Below are 23,040 nucleotides of genomic sequence, written 5' to 3' on the forward strand. Positions count from 1 at the left end.
GGAAGGCACAGGCTCTTATCTCCCACGTGTCATAAAGTCCCCGACATCTCTCCATGAGCCAAATATCTGACATTACTGCTGAACTGCATGAGCTCCTGTATGAATGCAGACGACAATGTAATTGTGGGATGTTCATTCTTAAGGTCCTTTCAGGGTCAGGAGAAGTCGGTGCTAACTCCCAAGCTCCTCAGGTGTCATGAAGAACAAAAACATAAAGGGGCATGTATCAGTCGTGGTGGCCAGGCCTCTGTGCACATGGACCAGAGGGCACGGCCCACGGGGACAGACCTCAGACTCCTTAGTGACCACATTCCTTCCTCGAGAGCTTCATTCCTAGTGACACCACATGCTAGGTGACAACGGTACTGGGGACCAGGCTGCCTCGGGCTACCCTGACCTCCTGGGGACATCCCAGCAGCTCTCTGGCAGACACGGGGCCCCTGAGGGGTGGGCGGGGACTCACTGGGGTCACGATGTCTCGGACGGCTCTCCTGATGAGGAATACGGCCGCCCTCAGCGTGCTCTTCAGGTCTTCCTTTGGGGTTGCCGCCGGTGCATCCATCAGCTGTTTATACAGGGCGAGCAGCGCGTCCTCCCGGTGCGACCATGTTTTGGAATAGGCCCCGGCCACCTGGGAGGGCGGGACCCGGCCCCTCAGAGTGGGCACTTGGCCACATCCCCTCCCCAGCAGCCCCGGCAGCCTGCACCCTGCACCCCTGGCCTTGGTTTGTTTTAAACCAAGACACAGCTTTTCTAATAACAGGACCTCCACCCACTAGGTATGTGTATTTGGAGAAATACTCCTCCTAACGTGGAAAATTTAAGTTTATGTTAAAACATGGAACGTATTAAAAGTTCCAGCACGAGAATCTTTTGAGGCTGGTGACACGCTCATGTTTTGTTTGCTCTGCTGTCCTCTTCCCTGGAGCTGGCGGTGCTCTCAGGCGGGAGCTGGTGTTGGACCCCAGCCCTGTCAACACCCCAAATCAGGCCCAGGCTGAAATGGATACTTGTCATGAAATCTGAAATTCTAGCTTACGCTTGTGCTGCTTCACATAAGGAGTAACTATCAAAAGACTTTTCCATTGAACAGTGAGGACAAAGGGCAGTTGCAGCATCGGGACCAGCAAGCCTGGGAGCCCTGTGGAGCCGCCCGCCCCTGCCCGTTGTTTGCAGGCTGTTTATACGAGCTTCTGTTCTTACCAAGGCCTCTCCCAGCACGTCCACGGCGGAGCTGGCTTCGCGCAAGGCCTTCTCTGTTAGAGGCTCAGGCTCGCCCACGGTGCCCGCTCTGGGAGGCTCGCTGCTGTCCGTGTCCCTCGTCTCTGGCTCCGTGGCCACTGCCCCAGGCTGCTTGCGGGTCGCGGGAAGGGGCCGCTCATCGTAGGGCAGGGACTCGAGCTGCGGGAGGACAGGGCGGCTGCCGGGCTCGGTGCAGGATCCTCCCCACATACTGACCCCCCGTCTACACCCATGGGCTGACTGCTTGGGACTTACCTGGTCAGAATGATGGTATTTTGCTAAATATCAGTCTCGTCAAGTTAGAATAATTTATACCATAGGGTGTAATTGAAAAAAAATTAGATCAGGGGTTTTATTCCCTTCTAAACTTACTACAGACCTAATAAACAAGCAACGTAGATTCTGCCGCGATTACTATTTACAACTAGTGATTTCAGTTCAGCTGACAGTAGGTCACTACAGTAAAAGTCATTACAGTTTTTTTCTGGCAAGACCCTTGGCATTTTTAGTTTATTTCTGAGAAACAACTCTCAAGCCTCATTTTAAACGCATCCAGTGCCCAGCAGCCTTGAAGTAACACAGGCAGCCAAAGCTCCAGATCCTTATCCACCTTTGTCTGCATGCTGCAGCAGACATTTCCCGGGCTCTGTTCTTGGCGACCCACGTAGAGCGATGGGAAGACAGACTCCCCGCCCTCGGCGGGCCTCGTTCTCAGGGGGAGACAGATATACATTAAACAAGTACACACGTCACAGACTTCCAGGTAACTGAGGGCAGAAAGAGCGATTCCAGAGCCACTTTCTGAGGAAGGCGTCACAGTGACACTGAACAGACAAGGAGGACCGTTTATTCATACTTAATACTTGCTGAGGTCTTAACTGGGTGTACAACACGTGAGATTTAGCTTCTCATCTTTTAAAATGTGCTCACACTTGTAAAACAAAACACATTGAGGTACTAAAAAAGGAGAAATTAGAGTACTTTTAGATTGAAGTGTGAAACATAACAATTAATTTACAAACAAGATATCACTGGAGGGAGAGGGAGGATGGCAATGCTCACAGACGTGCCCTGGGAGAGCCAGCGGCACGAGGGCGTGGGGGCCGTGTGGCAGCTGTGGGCCTCTGGCTGCCATCCTCCCCAGGGTCTACTGGCCACGTGGCCATGCCCGGCAGGGGCTCCAGGGAGGCCCCCACAGGCCAGTTGGCACCTTTGCCCCCTCTGGTCCTCGTCACTGCTCCTCAGGTGGCAGGTGACTGAGGCCGATCTAAGCAGGGTTAACCCGGGGACTCTGCTTAGAATGGGACGCACGCTCTCCCCCAGAGGGCACAGCGTACAGACCTGAAGCTGAGGCCACGTGACGAGCCCGGCCTTCCGAGAGGGCGTCTCAGAACCACAGGAAACAGACTCGCAAGACAGAAATCAAACCAACCCTGGAACCCACATGACCTCTTAAAATTCCCAGTTATAAATGCCAATAACCCCCAGTTTGAACCAGGTTTTCTGTCCCCTGCCACACAGGAGGTTCTAACAGGTATGGTAACTGGATACAACTTGTACCGAGGCTCTACTAAGGTCAGGCCAGGGTAGGAACCTGACGAATATTGTCTCATTTAATCCTGGAAACCACCCTTTAAGAAGACATCTGTACATCTTTGCAAAGAGAAAAACAGAGGCTCAGAGGATGAAGTGTGTCTCAGCCATTGGCCGATGTTCCGGCCGCAGCTTTTTTGCCCCTCTTCTTGACACAGCGTGGGTAAGGCTGTCACTGTTTTGTACCCTGATACATCCCTTGCCCTGGGAAAGCACCTGGCATGATGCAGGTCCCCACTACATACATGTGGAATAAACTGTCCACAGCGTGAACATGAGTTACCTACATGGGCCTTGAGAGGAGGACCTGCGGCGGGGGGTGACCGGTCCACCACGCAATGCTGAGGAGAAATGTCCAGGGGATGCGATGAAGGCTTCTCCTGAAGGAAAGGGTCTGCAAACTGGTTTTCTGTCCCCCTTTCTTCTGGCTGTGGCAGTGAGAGCGCGGGCTGCTGGTGGCAAGGGCTGTTGGAACGGACCAGGGGCTGGAGGGGCAAGTCCAGAGGCCTTCGTATCTGGGGAGAAATGGGCCATTCAATCCCCAGTGTCACTGCCCCACCAGACACACCCCTTGTTCCCCCAGGGGAGCGCTAGTTTGGGAAGGCAGAGGGGGAAACCCACACTGACGAGGTCCCATAGCCATGTCACTGCCCCCGACTGTCTCTGGATGGTTACTGTGTGGACCACTCAAGTGACACCCGTACCAAAACACCAGAGTGGCCATGAGCATCTGTGCACAGGGTGCTGTGGTGGGGAGGCCACAGGCAGGCAGGGAGCACCCGGCTGGATCCGAGAGGCCTGTGCTGGTCACTCCGTGTCTGCAAAGCAGGCTACTTCGTGTCACCTGAACGAGTGCAATGGACTCAGTGGTGGCCACGTGCTGGGCCAGGAGCAAGAGCTCCAGGCAGACGACTGCACCTGAGGCTCCCTGTTCTCACCCCTGTGGATGGGATGGGGAAACTGAGGCACAAAGAGGCCAAGGAATGAGTCTGAGACTACAGAGTTGGACGGAGGAATGGAGCCCGGGGTCTGGCAGCGAGTGCCAGAGGCGGCACTCCCTGCACTGCCCTCTGGGTGCCAGGCCTGTGTCCCAGCCTGGAACGTGGGCTCCAGACATGAGACCCGCCCCCACCCAGCCCTCTCGCCCCACTCCCGGGGGCTGTGTGGGCAGGGCTGCCAACAGGAGATGCAGTCGCCCACCGGGAAGCCTTCCCACCCGACCTGCCCTGTCTCCGCCTCTGCAAATCCTGCAAGAGTGCATCAAGGCCAGGCCTACGACACGGGCCCACTGTCGCCGCTGTCGCCTGAGCCTGACAAAGTCTTCCGTTTTGCGGAACGTGCAACCACCCTTGTGGACCCCGTGACGGCTCTCCCGGTCCCTGGTCCCAGCTGCAGGCCCCGCCACCCACCAGCTCGGCGTCCACCAGCCCGTGCAGCTGCAGCCGCCCGTACACCTGGCTGCGGTAGCGCGCCATCTGCTGTTTCTTCTCCTTGGCCAGGTCGTAGTCCTCCTTCTCCACAGCACGGCGCTTTTCCACCTCGTACCTGCCCAGCCGCTCCCCGACCTGAAGCACACGGCGTTGGCTTTGGCTTCGCATGTGGACCGACTCACGCGAGGTGCAAAGACGGTTTTAAAGTAATGCTTTGAGGACAGTGTGGGCGACCAACTCCGTGTCGGGGGGAGAGGGGAAGGGCACGGGGCATGGAGGGAACGGGCCACCGCCACCTGCGAGCTCACGGGAGTTTAAACATCTTACATTTCCTGCGGCCGTGGCCCTGAGGAGGGCTCTGCAGGAGTGTGTGCTCTTGCTGTCCTTCATGTGCTGATGCCCCTGAACCCACGCTAACCCTGCAGCCTTCAGAGGCCTGCCGTTTGCTGAGCAGGAACCAGGGCAGTTAGACACGCAGCCGCCGCCTTCCCCACAGGCAGTACCTTCTGCAGGTCGGCGATGGCCTGCTTGAGCGTCTTGGCGTCGTCGTAGCGCTCCCTCTGGGCTGCCTCGCGCTTCCTTTCATCTAACCTGCGGATAATCTGTGCCACTTCCGGATCCTGGTACATGTCAAAGGCCAAGTCATCTAGTGGGGAAATATAGTCAGACTTCCTAAAGGAAAGGAAAGGGTACTTTAGAGCCAGTTTCAATCTATGTGACGCTGCAGGGGGAGAGTGGGCCCCGTGCTCAGTGCTGAAGACACACAGACAGTCTGGAAAGGTCCCACCCACACCCGTTCCGGAGCATTTCTTGCTGAGAAAGCAGAGGCTCAGAGAAGTCAGTAACGGGCTTCAGGTCACACAGCAAGTGCAGGCAGGTCTTGCTGACCCCACAGCTTATGCTCTTGACCATGAATTATATGCACATGGGGCACCTGAGCCTTCAGTGTGTTCATTCACTCGTTCGGCAGATATCCCGAGTGCAGACCGTGCAGGGCTCTGCTCTGGGCGCAGGGACAGGACAGAGCATGTGAATCATTTGTAGGCGTGGGAAAACCAAAACCAAAGCCAGCCATGAGCAGGCCCCAGCCCTGCAGAGGCTGGCTTGGTGGCCCAGGCCGAGTCCAGGGTTGCATTTCACGCCACAGTAATGGTGACGAGCATTAAAGACGGAGAACTGCTACCACTGGGCTTGTACCTCAAAGTGTCTGATCATATGACATCACCATCCAGTCCTGCAGGAGATCAGAGAAATCCTTCCCAGAATAAATCACCTAAACGTGATCTGAATAACCTGTTTTGGATTACGCATCGCCTCCCTCTTTCCTCCCAATTCTATAACCGGCCAGAAGCTTTCTTCTGGGCCTGACATTTAGAACCAGGACGCCGTTCTAACTACTCGACAGAAGCGTTAGGGGACACGGTCCAGAGCCTCCCAATCTGCTGCATCAGAGGCAGGAAGACGCCTGCTGTTAGCTTCGCCTTGGGTGTCCTTGCACACAGCAAGTATCATTAAAGAGATTATTTGTCATACAAGTTTGGTTGGTTAACAATATACTCAAACGGGACAGGGGACCATATCACCTTTCAAAGGCAGCCAGGACCCCCTTTCCCCAGGCCTTGACTCAGGCGGCTGTGAGCACAGCAGTGGGCACACGGCCACGGCGGCTGTGAGCGTCTCCGTTCATCTCAGTGATGACTGAACAAGAGCACGTTTCTGTGCTTCCAAGATCCGTTGACTCTTTTTACCTAAATACACACCACACGCTCAAGTCTAACTCACTCTGCCCTGAAGTTCCAGAGGTGAAGCCAAGGCTTCATTACAGTATAAAAACCCTACGAAGGACGAAATGATGCTGCAACGCCCAGGCATCAGCAGCGCCCACTTTCCACGATGCTCCAGCACTGCCTGTGGACTCAGCCTTGGGCGCTGCCCACAACCTTTCAAGACCTCCCTCTACCTTCAGGAAAACCCTGGTGGGGGTGGTGGGGTGGGTGAGTCAGGACAAGAAACTGCAGTTTACCATCCCCCATGGCTAACTTGATAAAGAACTGATTTAAACAGAAACCACAATTCCCCAGAGGGCTCTTGGCGATACTAAACCCGGTAAGAGAGCTTAGTCGCCCCTGTTCACCAAGAGCAGAGCCGGGGGCAGCACCTCCACGATGCTGAAGGAAGTACCTGCCGTCAGTGCTCCCCCCGTCTTCTCACCCCCACCTGGCAAGGTGAGGACTCCAGCAGGCGGGAAGGATCCGGGCTGAGGACTGAAGCGGAGCTTGTGTAGGCGGGAGGATGGGTCACCCTTCGCCGTGACTTTTTATACACGAAACTGTAAGCACGGCCTCCACTCCAGTATGCCATACTCAGCACCACCCAGTGGCTCCGAGCAACGGCACAGAGAACTGACGCCACGTTTGATGCAAACGGAAGAGCCAGCAGTTCTGGCCATGTGCGTGTGAGCGTGGAAATACACCACAGGTCATGGGCAAATGTCAACCGTGTACTAACATCTAAGCATCTTATCTCTTTGCTATTGGGAAGCTGCCGTCAGAGAAGGGGACCTGGGTATTGTTTTGAATCCCTTTCTCTTTAGGCCGGGCGCCTGTGGAAGGGGTCCCCCTACTTTCATAAACAGCAGACACATGACAAGGGTGCTGAAGGACTCTGTCCCAGAGGGGCACCTAGGGACAGAGGGTGTAAAGTGCCGTGCCCTCGGCCTTGCCCTCCACGCCTGACTTGCTAAAGAGTCAGCAAGATAGCGAAGTCTGTGTAACTGTCCACGTGAGGAGCGTGGAGAGGAACTTACAGAAACTGATGTGACATGCAGTTCTCACTCCCTGAAGGAATGAGGTTTTAAAGCAGACATAAGATGACCTTTGGGGTACCTGGTAATCTGGGTCAATTAATACTTCGATTCTTACCCATGAATTTGCCTGCGCCACCAAAATACCAAAGGACGGCTGGCAGAGCTTTTATCTGAACGCGCTCGAGGAACTGGCTAGTAATACCAGAACATGCAAGAGACGAAGTCAGCTCTGCAGGGCAGTGAATGAAGATGTGCTGAATAAAACGGTGACCTTAATCTGCAGCGTATTTAAGACAATCCCATCAGTGGCTTATTCGGCTCCAGACTGACTGTAGAGGCCCCCAGGTCCAGGATCCTTTCTTTGGAGCTGACTTGCACTTTCATGATTCCAAGGAAAGTTACAGAAATTTATTGCCTCGTGGGAGGGGGGCAGGGCTCTTACCCAGAACAAGTTCCTTCGAGAGCTGGGTCCTCTGTGTTGTGCCCTAGATAATGATCAATCAGCTTCTCTCTAGAGGTCTTTGGGGGAAAAAGTTATGCTTAGTATCTCAGAGAGAAAAGGAACAACATAAAACAGAGATGATTTGACATAAAGGTGTCAGTCAGGGAGCTTCAATGATCCTAGTGTCCTGGAGGGACAACTGAAATTCTCGAGTAAAGTTTAATACAACAGCTGCTGAAAATGGTCTGCTAGCTGTTCACCAGATAATTTTGTGAGGATTTTTAGGATGATACTTTTGTGACAAAAATAAACGATCCCCTCTTGTTAGAAATAATGTCCCTCTTCAGGAATGAAACTTCCCAAACTTACAATATTGCTTTCATCACTGAAATCTGCAGGGTCTCCAATGATATTTATTGCCACCAAAGCAACCTAAGAAAGAGTTAATCCACAGAAATTAAGTATAACATGTCTGACATGACTTAACCCCTTTATAACAAACTCTGAGCCACACTGTCATAAAACGGGACGAGGTTCAGCAAAATGCTTTAGCTGTAGAATCTCACGCTAATATAGAATTATTAATGACTTTTATAAATTATATAAGTTAATATTCTAATGCTGAACCAAGAGGGTATTTTAATGTTTAAAGGATGTTAAAACAATACAGCTAAAAAACCTCCAAAGTTTTAACCCAGCTTTATATCGAACCATCCACTCAAGGTTAAGGATGGGGTCACATCTACATGATCGTGGTAAATTAGACAATGAAATGAAAACCTACGTTAACATAGCTTGGTTTGTCCAAGGCACTGATTCTCACTTGACGGGGAGGAGCCGCCTTCGCGCACCCCCTTCCTTGAGAATCATGGTTGCTGAACTGAAAACTGAGGAATTACTGGTGAATACACAGATGGGGTGGAGGAGGGAAAAGGCTCAGAATTCTGCTGTCAAATAGGGACCAGGCACCACGACTCTGTCTCAGAACTCTCCTTCAGCTCACTTGCTCAGCAGAAAGCTCTGACTTGCTGGAATGCTTGCATTCCTCTTGGAGGGGGCAGGGAGTGCTGTAAATATCTGTGCTAATTAACAAGACTGCTTTGGACACAGTTGATTTCCACTAATATTCTTTATGCCAAAAAAATAAAAAGAAAGGGAGGGAGGGAGCTAGAGAGATTCTGGACTGCATGCATCATTAAACCGCACCCTCAATTTCCACCAGGGGATTTATCTTGTAAAAGTTTAGGGGGTTTATGTAGAACAGTGCTGTCCAACAAAAATAATGGGCTGGCCAAAAAGTTCGTTCAGATTTTTCCATGCGATGTTACCTCGAACACCCGAACAAACTTTTTGGCCAACCCAATATAATGCAAGCCACATATGTAATTTTAAGTTTTCTAGTCGACACAGTAAAAGAAACATTTAAAATTGATTTTTTGATTTTAACAATATATTTAAAGCTAATGTATCCAAAACATCCTCCTCTCCTTGTGTAACCGAGCCTGGGTCACACGTGCAGCCCATGCACTTGGACCAACCACGCTCCCAGCGTGCACAGCCGCACGTGGCCGGTGGCTCCGAACCGGAGCACGCAGCTCCAGGGAGCTTAGCACTCTCCCACAGACACCACCTTAAAGGAGGAGTCTCAGATGCCACAAAGCAGGGGGCCGGGTAGGGGTGTCACCAAGGGGAGGGCCCATGTGTCTCACCTGATTATACACATTGTACTTGTTGATATGGTTTTGGTGAAAAATCAGCTTAAGAAACTGTCCTACTGCATCCACATACACCGATTTCAGTTCCCGGGCTTTGCAACCTGTCTTTTCATTGTCACAGAGAGAGACGTAGCTGAAAGAAAAAACACAACTCTGGAATCACGCTGATGTGGAAATACGCTGCCTTTGGTGCCCACTGAGCTCTGCAGGTTTCAAGGAAAGTTGTTAGGTTTGGAACGAAAAACCCTAGGGAAGAAAGCCCAGAAGTCAAGTTCTAAATAGTTCTCTTAAGATAAGCTCTGCCCCTGAAAAGTGGCCTGAATACGACTGACAGGAACACTGCCCAGTAAGCACGCTCAGCGCCAGGCCGGTGTTCGGAAGAGGTGTGCTCTCCACCCGCACACAAGTACGTAAGACAGCGCCAAGGGCAAGGGCGACTCCTTAGTTTTTAATTGCTTTGAGATGGAATTAGGCTAAGAGTCCCCACCGTACATGTTAAATTGCATTCTTACCCAAGCCTTCGAAACCTCTCTGCTTGATACGGTGCGAAATACTCAGGCAGGCTCTCACTAACGTAGAACTCGATTTTACTGGAAATCATATACTGATGAGCAAGCAACTGTAGTTTTCTTATTCGACATCTCTCCACCATTTGAAGAACAATTTCTTGTGGAAACTGGCAAAACCTGAAAGCAAGCACATTTTTGTTTTATCTGCAGGATCTCTGTAGAGGGTCGAGGGATGTTCGCAGCCACGCTTCCACGTACGTGTCAGGTCTGTGGGTTCTGACGCTGCCGGGTCCCCGGTGCTGTCCCCGCCCTCTGGCCTTCCAGTCGCAGCTCGAGCTTGGAGTGAAGGTTTGATGGGGTCTGCCAGCCCCCCAGTGTGAATCATACTTGGAGCAGTTAGTTAGTGGTTTGAAATGAAACCCAAAGTTTATCACGAGATAAAAACATCAATCTAAAGATGCTGTACTAGTGAGTCAAAGGACTTTCCACCAGAACCTGAACACTTCAGGAAAGCCCTTGCTTTACAGAATCCTGAGTGGAGTGAGCAACGATCAGTACTTCAAGAATGCCTCTCAACGCTCGCTCAGCGGCCTGGAGAAGCCTACAACTGTCCATGCTGGAGCTTCTAATTCTGCCCAGAAGGGACACAGAGCATTAGAACGTCACACTGCAGTATATGATCACGACTGGGGGCGGGGGGCAGCACGATGCTTCGACAGCGGGCAGCGTGTGCGCCGAGCTGGCCAACATTGGGTGCGCACGACAGTGGGCATCGAGGGCATCTAGAGCCGGGGAAGCACCGAGGATGCGACAGTGGGAAAGGCCCCTCCAGCACACGTCACGATCCTCCTCGAGTGCAGTGGCGACCTGGCCCCTGGCCGGCCTGGCCCCTCTCCCGCCTTTCCTCCCAGCAGCCCCAGCTGAACTGCACCAGAGCCAGCCTGCCCCTTCTCTTGACCTGATCACCCCATCAACACACACGCACACTCACTCACACTCTCACATTCACACACACACACACTCTCATACACATACACTCACGCTCACACACAGTCACTCACACAGTAACACACACACTGACACACTAACACACTCATACACACTGAAACACACACACACTGACACGCACACATACTCACACCCATTCACACCCTCACACAAATACACTCAATGCTCACACTCACACTCATACACACAACACACACACTCACTCAAACACATACACTCATATACACTCAGAGTCACACACTCATACAACACACACACACACACACACACACACACACACACACGCATACACTCCAGAAAAGCCTGAGGAGCCTCCCATGACCCTGCCTCCGTCTCCAGCTCCCACCCCGTTTCTCAGCTGCCCCCTTGGCCAAGGTCACAGGCCACCACTGACCTCCACGAGGCTGAGTGCAACGTACACCTCATGGTCCTGACTTCCTGGGCCCCTTCCTGCCTCGGGCCGCCTTCCCGTCCGGCCCTGACTGTGCCCTGGGCTGGGTTCCAGGTTCCCTTCGCTATCTAGACTCACTGTGAGGCATCCCACATGCCTCATGGCTTTGAAAACCTCCTAACAGGGAGGAACCCCAAGTAAGTACCATCCTGTGTCCGAACTTGCACATCTCGTTGGTGACTTGACATTGAGTGCAGGCATCCTCAAAGCACCAGATGTGACCCAGACAAACACACCCCTGACCCAGCTCCCCAAGCCGCCCCAAACAGCCTCCTCCCCCAGCTTTTCAGCATTAGCACCGCACCCATCATGTGGCCCGTGCCTGTCCTCACGCTCCTAGCAGAGGGGCCACCATCAGTGGACAGGACAGAAAGGAAGCGCACAGGAAGGATCATCAGGCGGGATGGATGGGACTCTGGAAACTTCTGTGTTTAACTGAGGGACGTGAAAGGGTGAATGGGGAGAGTGCTGCTGAGAAAGTGGGGCCAGTGACTACGCGTATTCTGGGGGGGTGATCCCTGGGGTTTCCTAAATGCCAAGGTTGTAAGAGAGAGGCATGTGGGGCAGGAGGGCAGCCAGGAAACTGGGAACTTAGCAATTCGAGCCTTGAATACCCTTCAGTCAAGCACTGCTTTAGACATCTAACATATTTACTTTTTTAAAATGCAGGTATAGACATAATTGGCAGTGAGATCATTCTAGACATAAGGACACAGTAATCTCATGTGGAAAAAAATCCTTTATAAAAAAACAAAACCTCCAAAACTGTTTAAGGAAAACTAAGATGACTGACAAAAGTTTGAAGCTGTATACTTTAAAGCCCTTCAAAAAAAGGGCTATGGGACTTCCCTGGCGGTCCAGTGGTTAGGACTCAGCACTTTCACTGCTGAGGGCCTGGGTTTGATCCCTGGTCAGGGAACTAGGATTTAGCTATTCAAAGGTAGCTTATTGAGAGTTTATAGATGAATCAAAAATACCCCTCAAACTGATGAAAAGAAGGGACAATACACTGTGCAAATCAGTGAAGAGAAACTCATCTAAAATGGAGCCAGAGGCCCTGCAGGGAGGGTCTCAGGCATGCACTTCCTTCATCCGGGCAGGGAGCAGCAGACTCGGCTGCCCCAGCAGCAGAAGGGACACTTTCTCCTGGTCCAGTAACAGCCCAGCCAATGAGATGCTGTGACCACCCCAAACCCTCGCTTTCCTCCAATGGACTTAGGTTCAAAGCAGCCCCTCCCAAGTGCCCCTTTTCTCTGTAAAATAAGGTTTCTCCCTCTCCTTTGTCCTCAGACTCACCTATGCTTTCACCAGTCTGCATGTCCCGAACTGCAATTCCTCTGCCATTCTGGAATAAGCTCATTTTGCTGGCAAAAACAACTGGCTATTTTTAAGGTTGACATCGCATGGTGTGCAGAAGTGGGTTCTGGAGGAGACGGAGCCTGGACCCACGTGTGACAGCCGCCCGTGCCCCGTGCCCCGCTCCCCTCCCCTCCCCTCCGGGCGGCGAGAGCCCTCCTCCTTCCGGGCCAGGAAGCCTCCTCTTTCCGGGTCAGCTCCCTCCTTTCGGTTGAGTGCTCTGACTTTACTGGGATCTGCTTGTTTTCTTTTTGGGAAGGCTCTGCCCCTCAGGTGAGTACTCACTCATTTGTTCCCCCTATTGGAAGTGTGCTGGAATTCTGGTAAAATTCCACTGGAATCAGGCTGTTTAGGGATTTTTCTTTTGCTCTTGAGAAAAGCTCTAAGAAATGGGACCCCAGTCACCTAAATGCTCTAAGGGCACCCTCCTTCGGGGACCCTGGCTGGTTTTATGTTTAAAAACTATGGTCCTTCCTCATGCACATTTTAAACTAAATAGACTGACTTAACCCCAAATACTTCAGAATACCAAGGGCCATTATGGGGAACTTTCAACCTCTCCAAACTTGTTTCTCTCAGAACCAAATTAGAAAGCGACGGCTCTAAAACTAAACAGACTGAATGGGATGCTTATTTTAATCGGTACTTGGAGCTTCCAAACACATCCAGGACTCTAATAAAGCTGCCTCTTTACAAAATACCATTCCTAGACTAACAGAGGAGAACAAACTGAAAGAAGACAAAACGGCTCTGAGGCCTCTCCCCCGCCCCAGCCCCTTGTGCCCCTGTGCCACCTTCCCTCCCCTTCTGCCCATCCTCACCTCCTCTGGGCCCTCCACCCGCTCCTAATCCTCTTGCTGAACTCCCCTTTTTCTCCAAACCTCTCCCTGTTTCCCCCTCCCCTGAACTTATTAAGTCCTGCCCTTTTAAAGCTAAGCCTTCTTGGGGTCTAGATGCTAAATCCCTAGTTACTTATGTTGCCTGGACTAAAGCTGAACTTCTAGCTATAGTCAAAGATTTTCCCAAAGTAACTGAGGACCCCCATGGATTTGCTGAAGAACTTATCCACTTATAAACTTATCAACCTGGCTTCTCAGATTTATATCAATTAGTCCACATGCTTGCTGGTGAAGCTCAGGCCCAACATTGGATGAAACTTGCCTGATGGGAAAATCCTGAAAGGGATTTGGAAAAACAAACCCTGACTGTTAGCAGGAAATCCAAGAACTTGCTAGAAATTTTCACTAAGAGTTTCAAAAGGTTTTCCTAAGCATGATGACTGGAACAAAATTCAGGCTTTGCATGCAAAACCTATAAAACCTGTTCACGGCCATTGTAGTTGTCTTCAGACTGTCTTTAGAGAAAACTCTGGTCTTCTTTTGGATGTTGAATCTGCTTGGGTTGCCTTTAACTCTGTGTTCATTAATGGGCTGAATGGGGATTCTCTTTCAGTTAAAAGGACCAGGATGGGGACTTCGCTGGTGGAGCAGTGGTTAAGAATCCACCTGCCAATGCAGGGGACATGGGTTCGAGCCCCAGTCCAGGAAGATCCCACATGCCGCGAAGCAACTAAGCCTGTGCACCACAACTACTGAGCCTGTGCTCTAAAGCCTGCGAGCCACAACTACTGAAGCCCGCGTGCCTAGAGCCCGTGCTCCACAACAAGAGAAGCCACCCCAATGAGAAGCCCACGCACCACAAGGAAGAGGAGCCCCTGCCCATAGCAACTAGAGAAAGCCTGTGCACAGCAGTGAAGACCCAACGCAGCCAAAAAAAAAAAAAAAGGACCAGGATGGAATGGGAAACCCTGTCCACTCCAGGTTTGGTTAATTTGGTAAATCAGCGCGTTTGCACGCTAGACAATTCAACAAATGGAGGTCCCACCCTCCCCGCCAAACAAAACCTCTTGGTCTCTGCTATTACTGCAAAAAGCCAGGACATTGGAAAAAAAAGATAATTAAAGCCTCAGCACTGCAGGCACCTTCACTCTAAGCAACCTTTCCAATGTCCTTCTAACCCCAACGGCCAGGCTCTGAGGAACTACAGGGGGCTCTGCCAACCCTCCCTTTTAATCGGCTCGGAGAAACGACACCCTGGATGCGGATGAATCTCTGTGTCCTTACTGACACCACAGCTACGCTCTTGGTGCTCAATCCCACTGCTGTAAAGCAGCCCTGCCTCGAAGTGCTAAACAGTTCAGATAGTGGGGGTTTCTAGCGAACCCCCAAAGATCCCCGTCTCAGAACCCGTTCCCTTTTGTTTAGGCCTTCCGAGAGACACACACTGTTTTCTCCTTAGGCTCCTTCATCCTTATTCAATCACTGGGCAGAGATTTCTTAGGGAAATACCATGCTGGAATTTCTTTCTCCTGAAAGGGGGAAATAGTTCTAGAATTTGACAGTAGCCATCAAAATAGCCAAGCAGGGAACTGAATGACCTTCGATATCTTTTACTTGCTCTGTCTCAGATGCATCAGAGGTGATTTCAAGGATACTCACTAGTCACTTGTCACCAGTGGATCAGCTACCACTTCCCCTGGGGGCAAAATCTCCAACTGAAATACACAGAATTCAGTGCTCCTCCTATTAAGAGTCAAACATATCCCTCAAAGCTTCTCCCCAGAATTAATCAGTACCTTATAATTAAATAAAGAGGTCCTTCAAGGCATCAAGCCCATAACAGAAGATTTCAAAGCCGCAGCCTCATTATCCCTTGTACTAGTCCCCGTAACACCCTGCTTTGCCCGTGAGAAAACCCAGCGGCTGAGGATGGAGGTTTGTCCGGAAACCGGAATAAGTGACACTGTTATCCCTGGCACCCTGTCTTCCCCCAGCCCATATGCGACTAGCATCCATTTCTACTAAAAGCAGATTCGCACTGTAATTGATCTATGCACTGCATTCTCTAGCATTCCTGTTGATAAAGCTACTCTGTATCTTTTTGCTTTCACTTGGGAAAGAACAGTAGACCTGGACAGAAATGCTTAAGGCTTTTACTGAAAGTCCTTCTGCTTCTGTTTTTGTAAATTTATTAAAAATAAATTCTTTTGGCCGTGCTGCGCAGCACGTGGGATCTCAGTTCCCTGACCAGGAATTGAACCGCGCCCCCTACAGTGGAAGCATGGAGGAGTCCTAACCTCTGGGCCGCCAGGGAAGTCCCTGAGAGTCCTTCTTACTGTTCAAGCCTTAACGGCTGCCCTGGACAATGCCGTTTGCTGCAGCCTCTACTTTATTACAATCTGTGGGTGGTCTGCTTCTCTGCTCTCCTCTAAAACTTCACAGGAGGACAGCATTCACCTGTTCAAACCTTTTAGCCTTAAAGGGACATAAAGTCTCCACGGAAAAACTGCAGTTTGCTCAAACTCAGGTTCAATATTTAGGGCACCTGCTCTTAGAATGAGGCTACCTTTAGATACAGGTAGGCTTCATGGTACCCTCAACTTCCCCAAATCTAAAACTCAGCCCAATTACGAGGTGTTTTGGGCTAGCTGGCTACTGTCAAAACTAGATTCCAAATTTCTCTCTTATGGCCCAGCCCCTGCATGTTTTATAAAAACAACAAACCGGACCCTATTATTTGGGGCCATCAGGATGACATAACCTTTGGAGCCTTACAGAAAAGCTTAATAAGGGCCCCTGCCCTTAGACATCCTAATTGTCAGCTTCCTTTCTTTCCCTTTGTACGTGAGAAGGAGGGGAACGCCTTTGGAGTATCATCCCAAACACAGGGACCATCATCGACCCATCGGCTAGTATAGTCGACAGCTGGGCCCTGTGCCATGGGGACAGCCCCCTGGTCTCAGAGCCACTCCTGCCACTGCCCTTTTGGTTAAGGCCACCAAAAAAATAATCATGGGATTCCCTCTAACCGTCTTTGTACCCCATGCAGTAGAAGCTCTCCTGAATTTGCATCACACTCCTGTGAGACCCTCTTGCTAACTGCTCCTCACAGAACTCTTTCTTGGTGTAATAACCTCAACCCTACTGTTCCTCTCCCCGCTGCTCTGACAAAACTCTTCCAGACTGCTTAACACCGACAGATCACCTTTTGACTCCCTGCAATAGTTCACAGGAAATTCCTCTAACCAATGTAGATTTTTCATGATTTACTAATAGTTCCTATCTAAAAGATGCAAAAGGTGAACACCGTGTGGGGTTGCTGTCGCAACTCCCCTTGAAGTCATCAAGGCAGTACCTTTGGCTACTTCAGCCCAAAAGGTGGAATTACATGCTCTCACTAGGGCTTGTACTTTAGCCAAGGGCAAGACCACCAACATTTATACCCACAGCCGGTACGCCTTTGGGGTAGCCCATGACTTTGGGACGTTATCAAAACAGCAAGGTTTACTTACCTCTGATGGGAATAAAATTTAAAATGGCTCTCATGTCTAAAATTTACTAGATGCCAGCTGCTCTGGCTACTAGCAAGGTCCCTGGGCATTCCAGACTCGAGTCCCTGTAAGCTAAAGGAAACCACCGTGCTGACATTTCTGCCGAAAAACGCTGCTCTCAAAGGAACCAATGGCTAACCCTCTGTCACGCTCCGAAGGGATATCCCCACATCCCCCAGATGATAATTTGGAAACACTGACTAGAAATGCCCAACAACTGGCCCCAGAAAAGGAAAAACAATATTGGAAATTGAATAACTGTTGGCTTGATAAAAAGACAGAACTCTTGGTTTGGGCCAAACAACAATCTGGTCCTACCAGAAATTCTAAAGTTCCCACTACTGACCACTGCACATGCCTTAAGCCACTGGTCTACTGGCAAAATGACAGAGTTCATGAACCAATATTGGTGAAGAAACACGAAGAAAGCTGTGAGAAGCGCCCACCGTGCTTGTCCCATCTGTCCAAAACACAACCCAGGAAAACCTGTCTGCACTGCAGTAAATTGCTAATGGGCCACTCGAGACCTGGCAGAGGGATTTTATTCAGCTGCTCCCATCTCAGGGATATAAATATGTCTTAGTCATGAGTTGCATGTTTTCTCACTGGACTGAAGCTTTCCCTTGTAGACAGGCTACTGCCTCTTCTGTGGCTAAGATCCTGTTAGAAAAGATCATCTCTACCTGGGGAACGCCCCCTGCCCCTGAACTTCAGCGGCTGAACACTTCGACAGGTCTGTGGCTGGTTTTACACTTTCACTGTCTTACCATCCTCAATCCTCAGGGCTAGTCTAACGCATTAATGACATCATTAAGACCCAACTGGCAAAATTTGTAGAGACCCTCCAAATACCTTGGCCAAAAGCATCACTGTTGGCCCTTCTAAATCTCACATCCACCCGTCTGGGAACTCACAAACGCTCACCCTCTGAGACAGCCGCAGGAAGCCCAATGCACCTGGTTCCCGCCTCCTTTGATCCACAGCTGATAAACGGAGACACACTTCAACACTGTAAGGGCCTCACTGCTCCCACTGAAAGTAACCACACTGTAGTAATGCTTTCATCGCATGCTCCCAGGAGACGAAGACCTTAAGCATCACACCATGCAACGCGGAGATTTCCCCTACTGGAAGGGACACCGCAAGGAGGATTCCCTTCGACCTCACTGGAAAGGCCCCTATCAGGTGCTGCTAACCAACCCTTGTGCTGCTAAGCTCCAAGGAATGGACTCCTGGATTCATGTCACCTCTAAAGAGAACACCAAGCCCTGAGTGGACCTGCACACCAACTGGCAACTTGAAAGTAAAGATTTCCAGGAATTGAAGCAGACAGCATCTGATGAGACAGCTTTCCCAAGATGGACCAGGCCCATATACCCTTTTCTCACTATTGCGTCTTACCTTATTTTCTCCCTCTCTACCTTGGACAGACATTGCTTTTATGCACATTTCCTGATCTACTGCAAGAGAGGGAAACCTCTCTGATGGTTGGATTTGTCACCAGAAACCTTGATCTGTCCATGACAGCAGTGACCCCTGCTCACACTGTAAGTAACTTCTCTGGAATCCCAAATGCCACTCTGCGCCTCAACTGCTCCGCAGGCCCCTCGTACGAGGTGAGGCTACCTAATCCGCACGCCCTCGTCCCCTGGCTTAACTTAAGCCTCCTGAGCACACGCGGAAGACACGGGAGCGGTCAGTTTGAGTCAGACTGTCTGTAAGCTGGCTGTCATGCCCACATATTTGGGAAGACTTTTAGTATGTGATAACATCATACGTGAGTCTTGGTCGAAGGCCGCCAAGTCCCTGATACCGACAAATGAGTCCATAAATGCTACTACTGACGAGGGGCTCCTACGTGTTCCTCCCGGTTACTCTTCTATACGTGGAAGCCTTGGTAATGGCCCCCAGCTTGGGCAGCTCATCATCTTGACAGCTGGAGGGTAAAAGGACAGTGTGCTTTTGCTTATTCACTGTTCTACTTTCTCTTCATAACAGATCAGAAACCTCCCATTGGTCTATTGTGTTAAACCTCCTTAGCTGCCTTACATGGGAACTTCCAGCAGGCGTATATGACCCCAGGTTTGCCTCTGTAGGGAGAGCCGCCTTTCTCCCCCCATCAGAGTAGGTGCCAATGAACACATGATTAGAAATCTCTTCCTAACATTAGAAGAGCTGGTCAATTCCACAGCCGAAGGAGTAGCAGCCCAACATCGTTCACTTATTAGCTAAAGTAGTTTTAGATAAGTGCATAGCCCCCAATTACCTATTTGCTGAGCAAAGAGGTGTTGGAACAATAGCAAATACCATCTATTGCACATGGATAAATGTCTCGGGAGAAGTAGAAATCCAATTACACAAAACCAGGGAGCAAGTGCACTGGTTGCAAAAGATTTTCACCCGATATTCCACGGTCCTTGGATTTGTTCAGCTGGCTACCTTCAGGCCTAGGGTCATGGGTCAGAACTATCATAAAATTTGGAACTGTCATGTTACTTTAAACTTTGTTTTGCATAATTATTTTTAACCTTTGTACCTGTTACATGTTAAACCTTTGTAGAAATGATGTACGCAACAGAGTGATGTTGGCTCAATGCTTTGAGATCTCCAACGTGCACAATCTTGACAAGATGTACACTTTAGATAGGAATGCTTGAGAGTCTTCCCTTCTAACCTTCCCTGTTACTCAAACATGGCCTTAAACGGTTTCCTACTGCTATGTAATTTCCCTCCGACTTTGGATGTGACAAATAGGAAAGGTCCTTCCTGACACTGAAGGACAAAAACCACTAAATGCGGACAACCTGACTCTTGATCAGTGATACTTTTGGAGAAAGTTCTTGTTCAAAAGGGGGAAATACGACAATTAATAAAAGGAAACCTCAATTAAAATGGAGAGGGGGAGCCCTGAAGGGGGAGCACTCAGGCACGTATCTTCCTTCATTCCTGGGCAAGAAGAAGCTGACATTACTGCCCCAGCAGGAGAAGGAAGATTTTCTACTTGTTCAGCAACAGCCCAGCCAATGAGACACTGTCACCACCCTGAACCCTTGCTTTCCTCCAATGGACTTTCACTCAAAGCAGCCCCTCCCAACTTCCTCCTTTTCTCTATAAAGCAAGGTAAAGTAAGGTTTCTCTTTCTCCTTTGTTCCCCAGACTTGCCTATGGTTTCACCATAGCTTGCATGTCCCGAATTGCAATTCCTCTGCCATTCTGGAATAAACTCATTTTGTAGGTAAAAGAACTGGCTATTTTATTTTTAAAGTTGATTATTACCTAAAAAGGTATGTATCTCTTCAAGATAAACTGACAGCTCTAAATTTCTTTCTTTTTTTGGCCATGCTGTGCGTTTTGCAAGATCTTAGTTCCCTGACCAGAGATCGAACTCGGGCCTGGAGCAGTGAGAGCACTGAGTACTAACCACTAGACAACCAGGGAATTCCCTAGATTTCTTTCCAAATGAATATTATTTGACAATAAAAAATTCATGCCCAGAGGCTCTGATCATTGGTGTAAACTTTGTGTTCTCTTGGAGAAGTGTGTCTCATGCCCTGAAGATTTCAGGCTCTATGAATTCCTAGGTCATAGAAGGCACTGGAAAAACTTCCCTTGCACCCTTGTAAAGACCCCCAGGACCACCTCCCACTGGAGCTATATCTATCAGTGCCTGAGCAATCACTCTTTGACCTGGGCTAACAGAGCACCCTGTCCTCTCTTTGGGAGACTTGGTTTGAGGTTACTTTCCTTTGCCTTCCTATGATGTGCTTGACCTCAGAGAACACTGTTGAAGTCAGGAGATCCCCGAGCCAAACCCAGCATGAGTCTGAATGGAGATCAAGGCACATATACCCTTTCCTTTGAAGCAGTCTGAAAGTTTACTACTAAATCAAGTATAGGTCATGCCTTAGAAGAAATACCATGTCAAGATGTGAAAGAACCATATCAGTATTACTTTTATAAATATTACAAAAAAGCGGCCCTGTCTGTGTATTTAAGTACCTTTAATTCATGCATAAATGCTGAATAAGTGCATTTAGTAGGAAGGACCTCTGCTGAAGGGAAATGCAGGTGTGTGTGTGTGGGGAATGCAAGTGTATTTGCATAAAACCGTGGCCGCAGCTCACTCCGGGCCCCTGGGCTTGGGGAGAAGCAGGACTGGACTGATTCGTGAGTCTGGGGGGAGCGTGGATGTGACTGAGGCTGCCTGATGGAGGTGTTCCTCCAGCCCCCTTGGGCCTGGTGAGGCTGTCCTGGCTGGCCCAGTCCTGGGATGCTACTTGTGCCCAGATAAAGCCCTTGTTCAATATCAGCTTCATCAGCATTAAAGAGGCTATTTGTCCCCATCTGCTCTACTCTTTTGTTTCATTTCTCAGTTCACTGAGAGTGGAGTCTTGTTTGTCGGGTTCCCTCAGAAACGCCAAAAGGAAAATATATTTGAATTTTAAATGGGATTTACATCAACTTTTTAGCAATATATCATCTGAATAAATGTAAGTCGCAGTATATGACTGAATGTAAATGTCATACAGATTCACATGTTCATGAATAGGAGCAAACAGTAAGCCTTCTACGCACTCTCGGAAAACAAGTCATGAGGAGTGAGATTCCCCGAGGAGGTGAGGGGACCAGGAGGTGAATGGCCTCAGGCGGCCGACACTAAGTCGGGGAAGCCAGATCAGGCCCTGGGGCAGCTCAACAACTAACTCTGCCCCACCTTTGGGGAAGAATGAAGGCTTCTCAGGAAAAGACTTGAATGTTTCAGAAGAATACTCACTGGTATTGCGTCACTCAAGTAATGAAGACTTTTAAAGGTGTACAAGTATTCCAGATGAGTCCGAAGAGACTCGGCTAAAGCCCTGTGTTACGTGAAAGCAGCGAGACGTAAAATCTTTACCACCACGCACAGGGAACGCGGGGCTGGCCCTCAATCAGGGAACTGGGGGGGCAGTTCTCCTCCCTCTCTTCCATATTTGCATGCTTCTTAAGTGAATGTGGGCTAACGTCAAAGGGAAAAAGGTTCAACAAATTTTCTTTAAAAACAGAAGGAAAAAAGTCCAGCGCGTAACTAGATGGGTGAGTCTGCAGCACAACCCGACCCTCGTGTGGTTCTGCCGTCTGAGTCGTAGTAAGACTAGCAGTTGAGACGGAGAGAGCCCATGCGCCCTTGAGGACCCAGCGCCCTTGCCCCCCACCCCCCCCACCGTCTGACCCACCTCGGTGACCTCCACCCGCTGACGGTCGGTGCATGGATCATTAGCTCCCGGGCACTGAAGCCGTCTTCGTGTCCAGATGAGCTGACAACTACGAATCCGATCTTGTGGGGCATTCTGCACGCTGGGGCTATGTATGAGAGCAGGAAAGACTGCTTTAAGGGACTTAGTAGTACATCGTAACGTTGAAAGTGTTATTTCCTGCCTTGTTAATACACAAAGTAATTCCCAACCTAGTCAGGACTGTCCCATCACTTTGAAAGAGTCTAGTTCTTATTACACAATTTTTAAGATGCCTCTTGACTTTTCCCAAATATATGCCAAAAAGTTTGACCAGCGTTGTGGGTTGAACTGTGTCCCCCCAAAGCTATGCTGAGTCCTAACTCCTGGTGCCAGTGACGTGACCCCGTTTGGAAACAGTGGGGACGTAAGCAAGTTAAGATGAGGTCATATTGGAATAGGATGGGCCCTGCTCCAACATGACTCGTGTCCTTATCAGAAAAGAGACAGGGACACACACACAGACAGGGAGAAGCCAAGTGACAATGGCCGAGCAGCTGGAGCACTGCATCTACAAGCCAAGGAACGCCGAGTACTGTCTGGAGGCAGCAGAAGCTGGAAGGGGCCGGGAAGGAGCCTTCAGAGGAAGCGTGGCCCTGCACAAGTGCACCTGGATTTTGGACTTCTGGCCTCCGGGATAAATTTTTGTGGTTTTAAGTCATCCAGTTCGTGTTACTTTGTTATGGCAAAAACAAGGTCTTTTGCTAAGATATGAATATAAAGATTTTCAAATTATTAAGGAACTAATAAACCAGTGTGCTAATGAGTTATACAAAAATAAGGGGAAAGGGGGCTGTTTAATCAACAACATTGCTAAATGAAAATGCT

General features: G+C 49.9%; 1 protein-coding gene across 6 annotated transcripts in view; it reads right to left on the reverse strand.

Moving 5' to 3' along the window:
• Nucleotides 1–23,040, reverse strand: part of CEP104 (centrosomal protein 104) — a 58,321-nt gene that overhangs the window by 32,132 nt on the left and 3,149 nt on the right. For 3 of the 6 annotated variants that reach the window (XM_067718001.1, XM_067717971.1, XM_067718011.1), the window contains exons 2-11: nt 22,156–22,282; nt 9,741–9,914; nt 9,223–9,361; nt 7,883–7,945; nt 7,514–7,590; nt 4,769–4,937; nt 4,245–4,400; nt 3,123–3,350; nt 1,204–1,497; nt 464–631 (exon numbers count right to left, since the gene is read on the reverse strand). In XM_067718001.1, the coding sequence (XP_067574102.1) occupies nt 464–631; nt 1,204–1,497; nt 3,123–3,350; nt 4,245–4,400; nt 4,769–4,937; nt 7,514–7,590; nt 7,883–7,945; nt 9,223–9,361; nt 9,741–9,914; nt 22,156–22,268 (1,581 nt within the window). In that variant the 5' untranslated portion in view covers nt 22,269–22,282. Of the gene's footprint in view, nt 1–463; nt 632–1,203; nt 1,498–3,122; nt 3,351–4,244; nt 4,401–4,768; nt 4,938–7,513; nt 7,591–7,882; nt 7,946–9,222; nt 9,362–9,740; nt 9,915–22,155; nt 22,283–23,040 lie in introns of those variants that run through there. The other 3 variants (XM_067717981.1, XM_067717991.1, XM_067718018.1) reach the window with 3 other exon arrangements.

The sequence above is a fragment of the Pseudorca crassidens genome, chromosome 2, assembly GCF_039906515.1.
Source record: "Pseudorca crassidens isolate mPseCra1 chromosome 2, mPseCra1.hap1, whole genome shotgun sequence".
NCBI lineage: Eukaryota > Metazoa > Chordata > Mammalia > Artiodactyla > Delphinidae > Pseudorca > Pseudorca crassidens.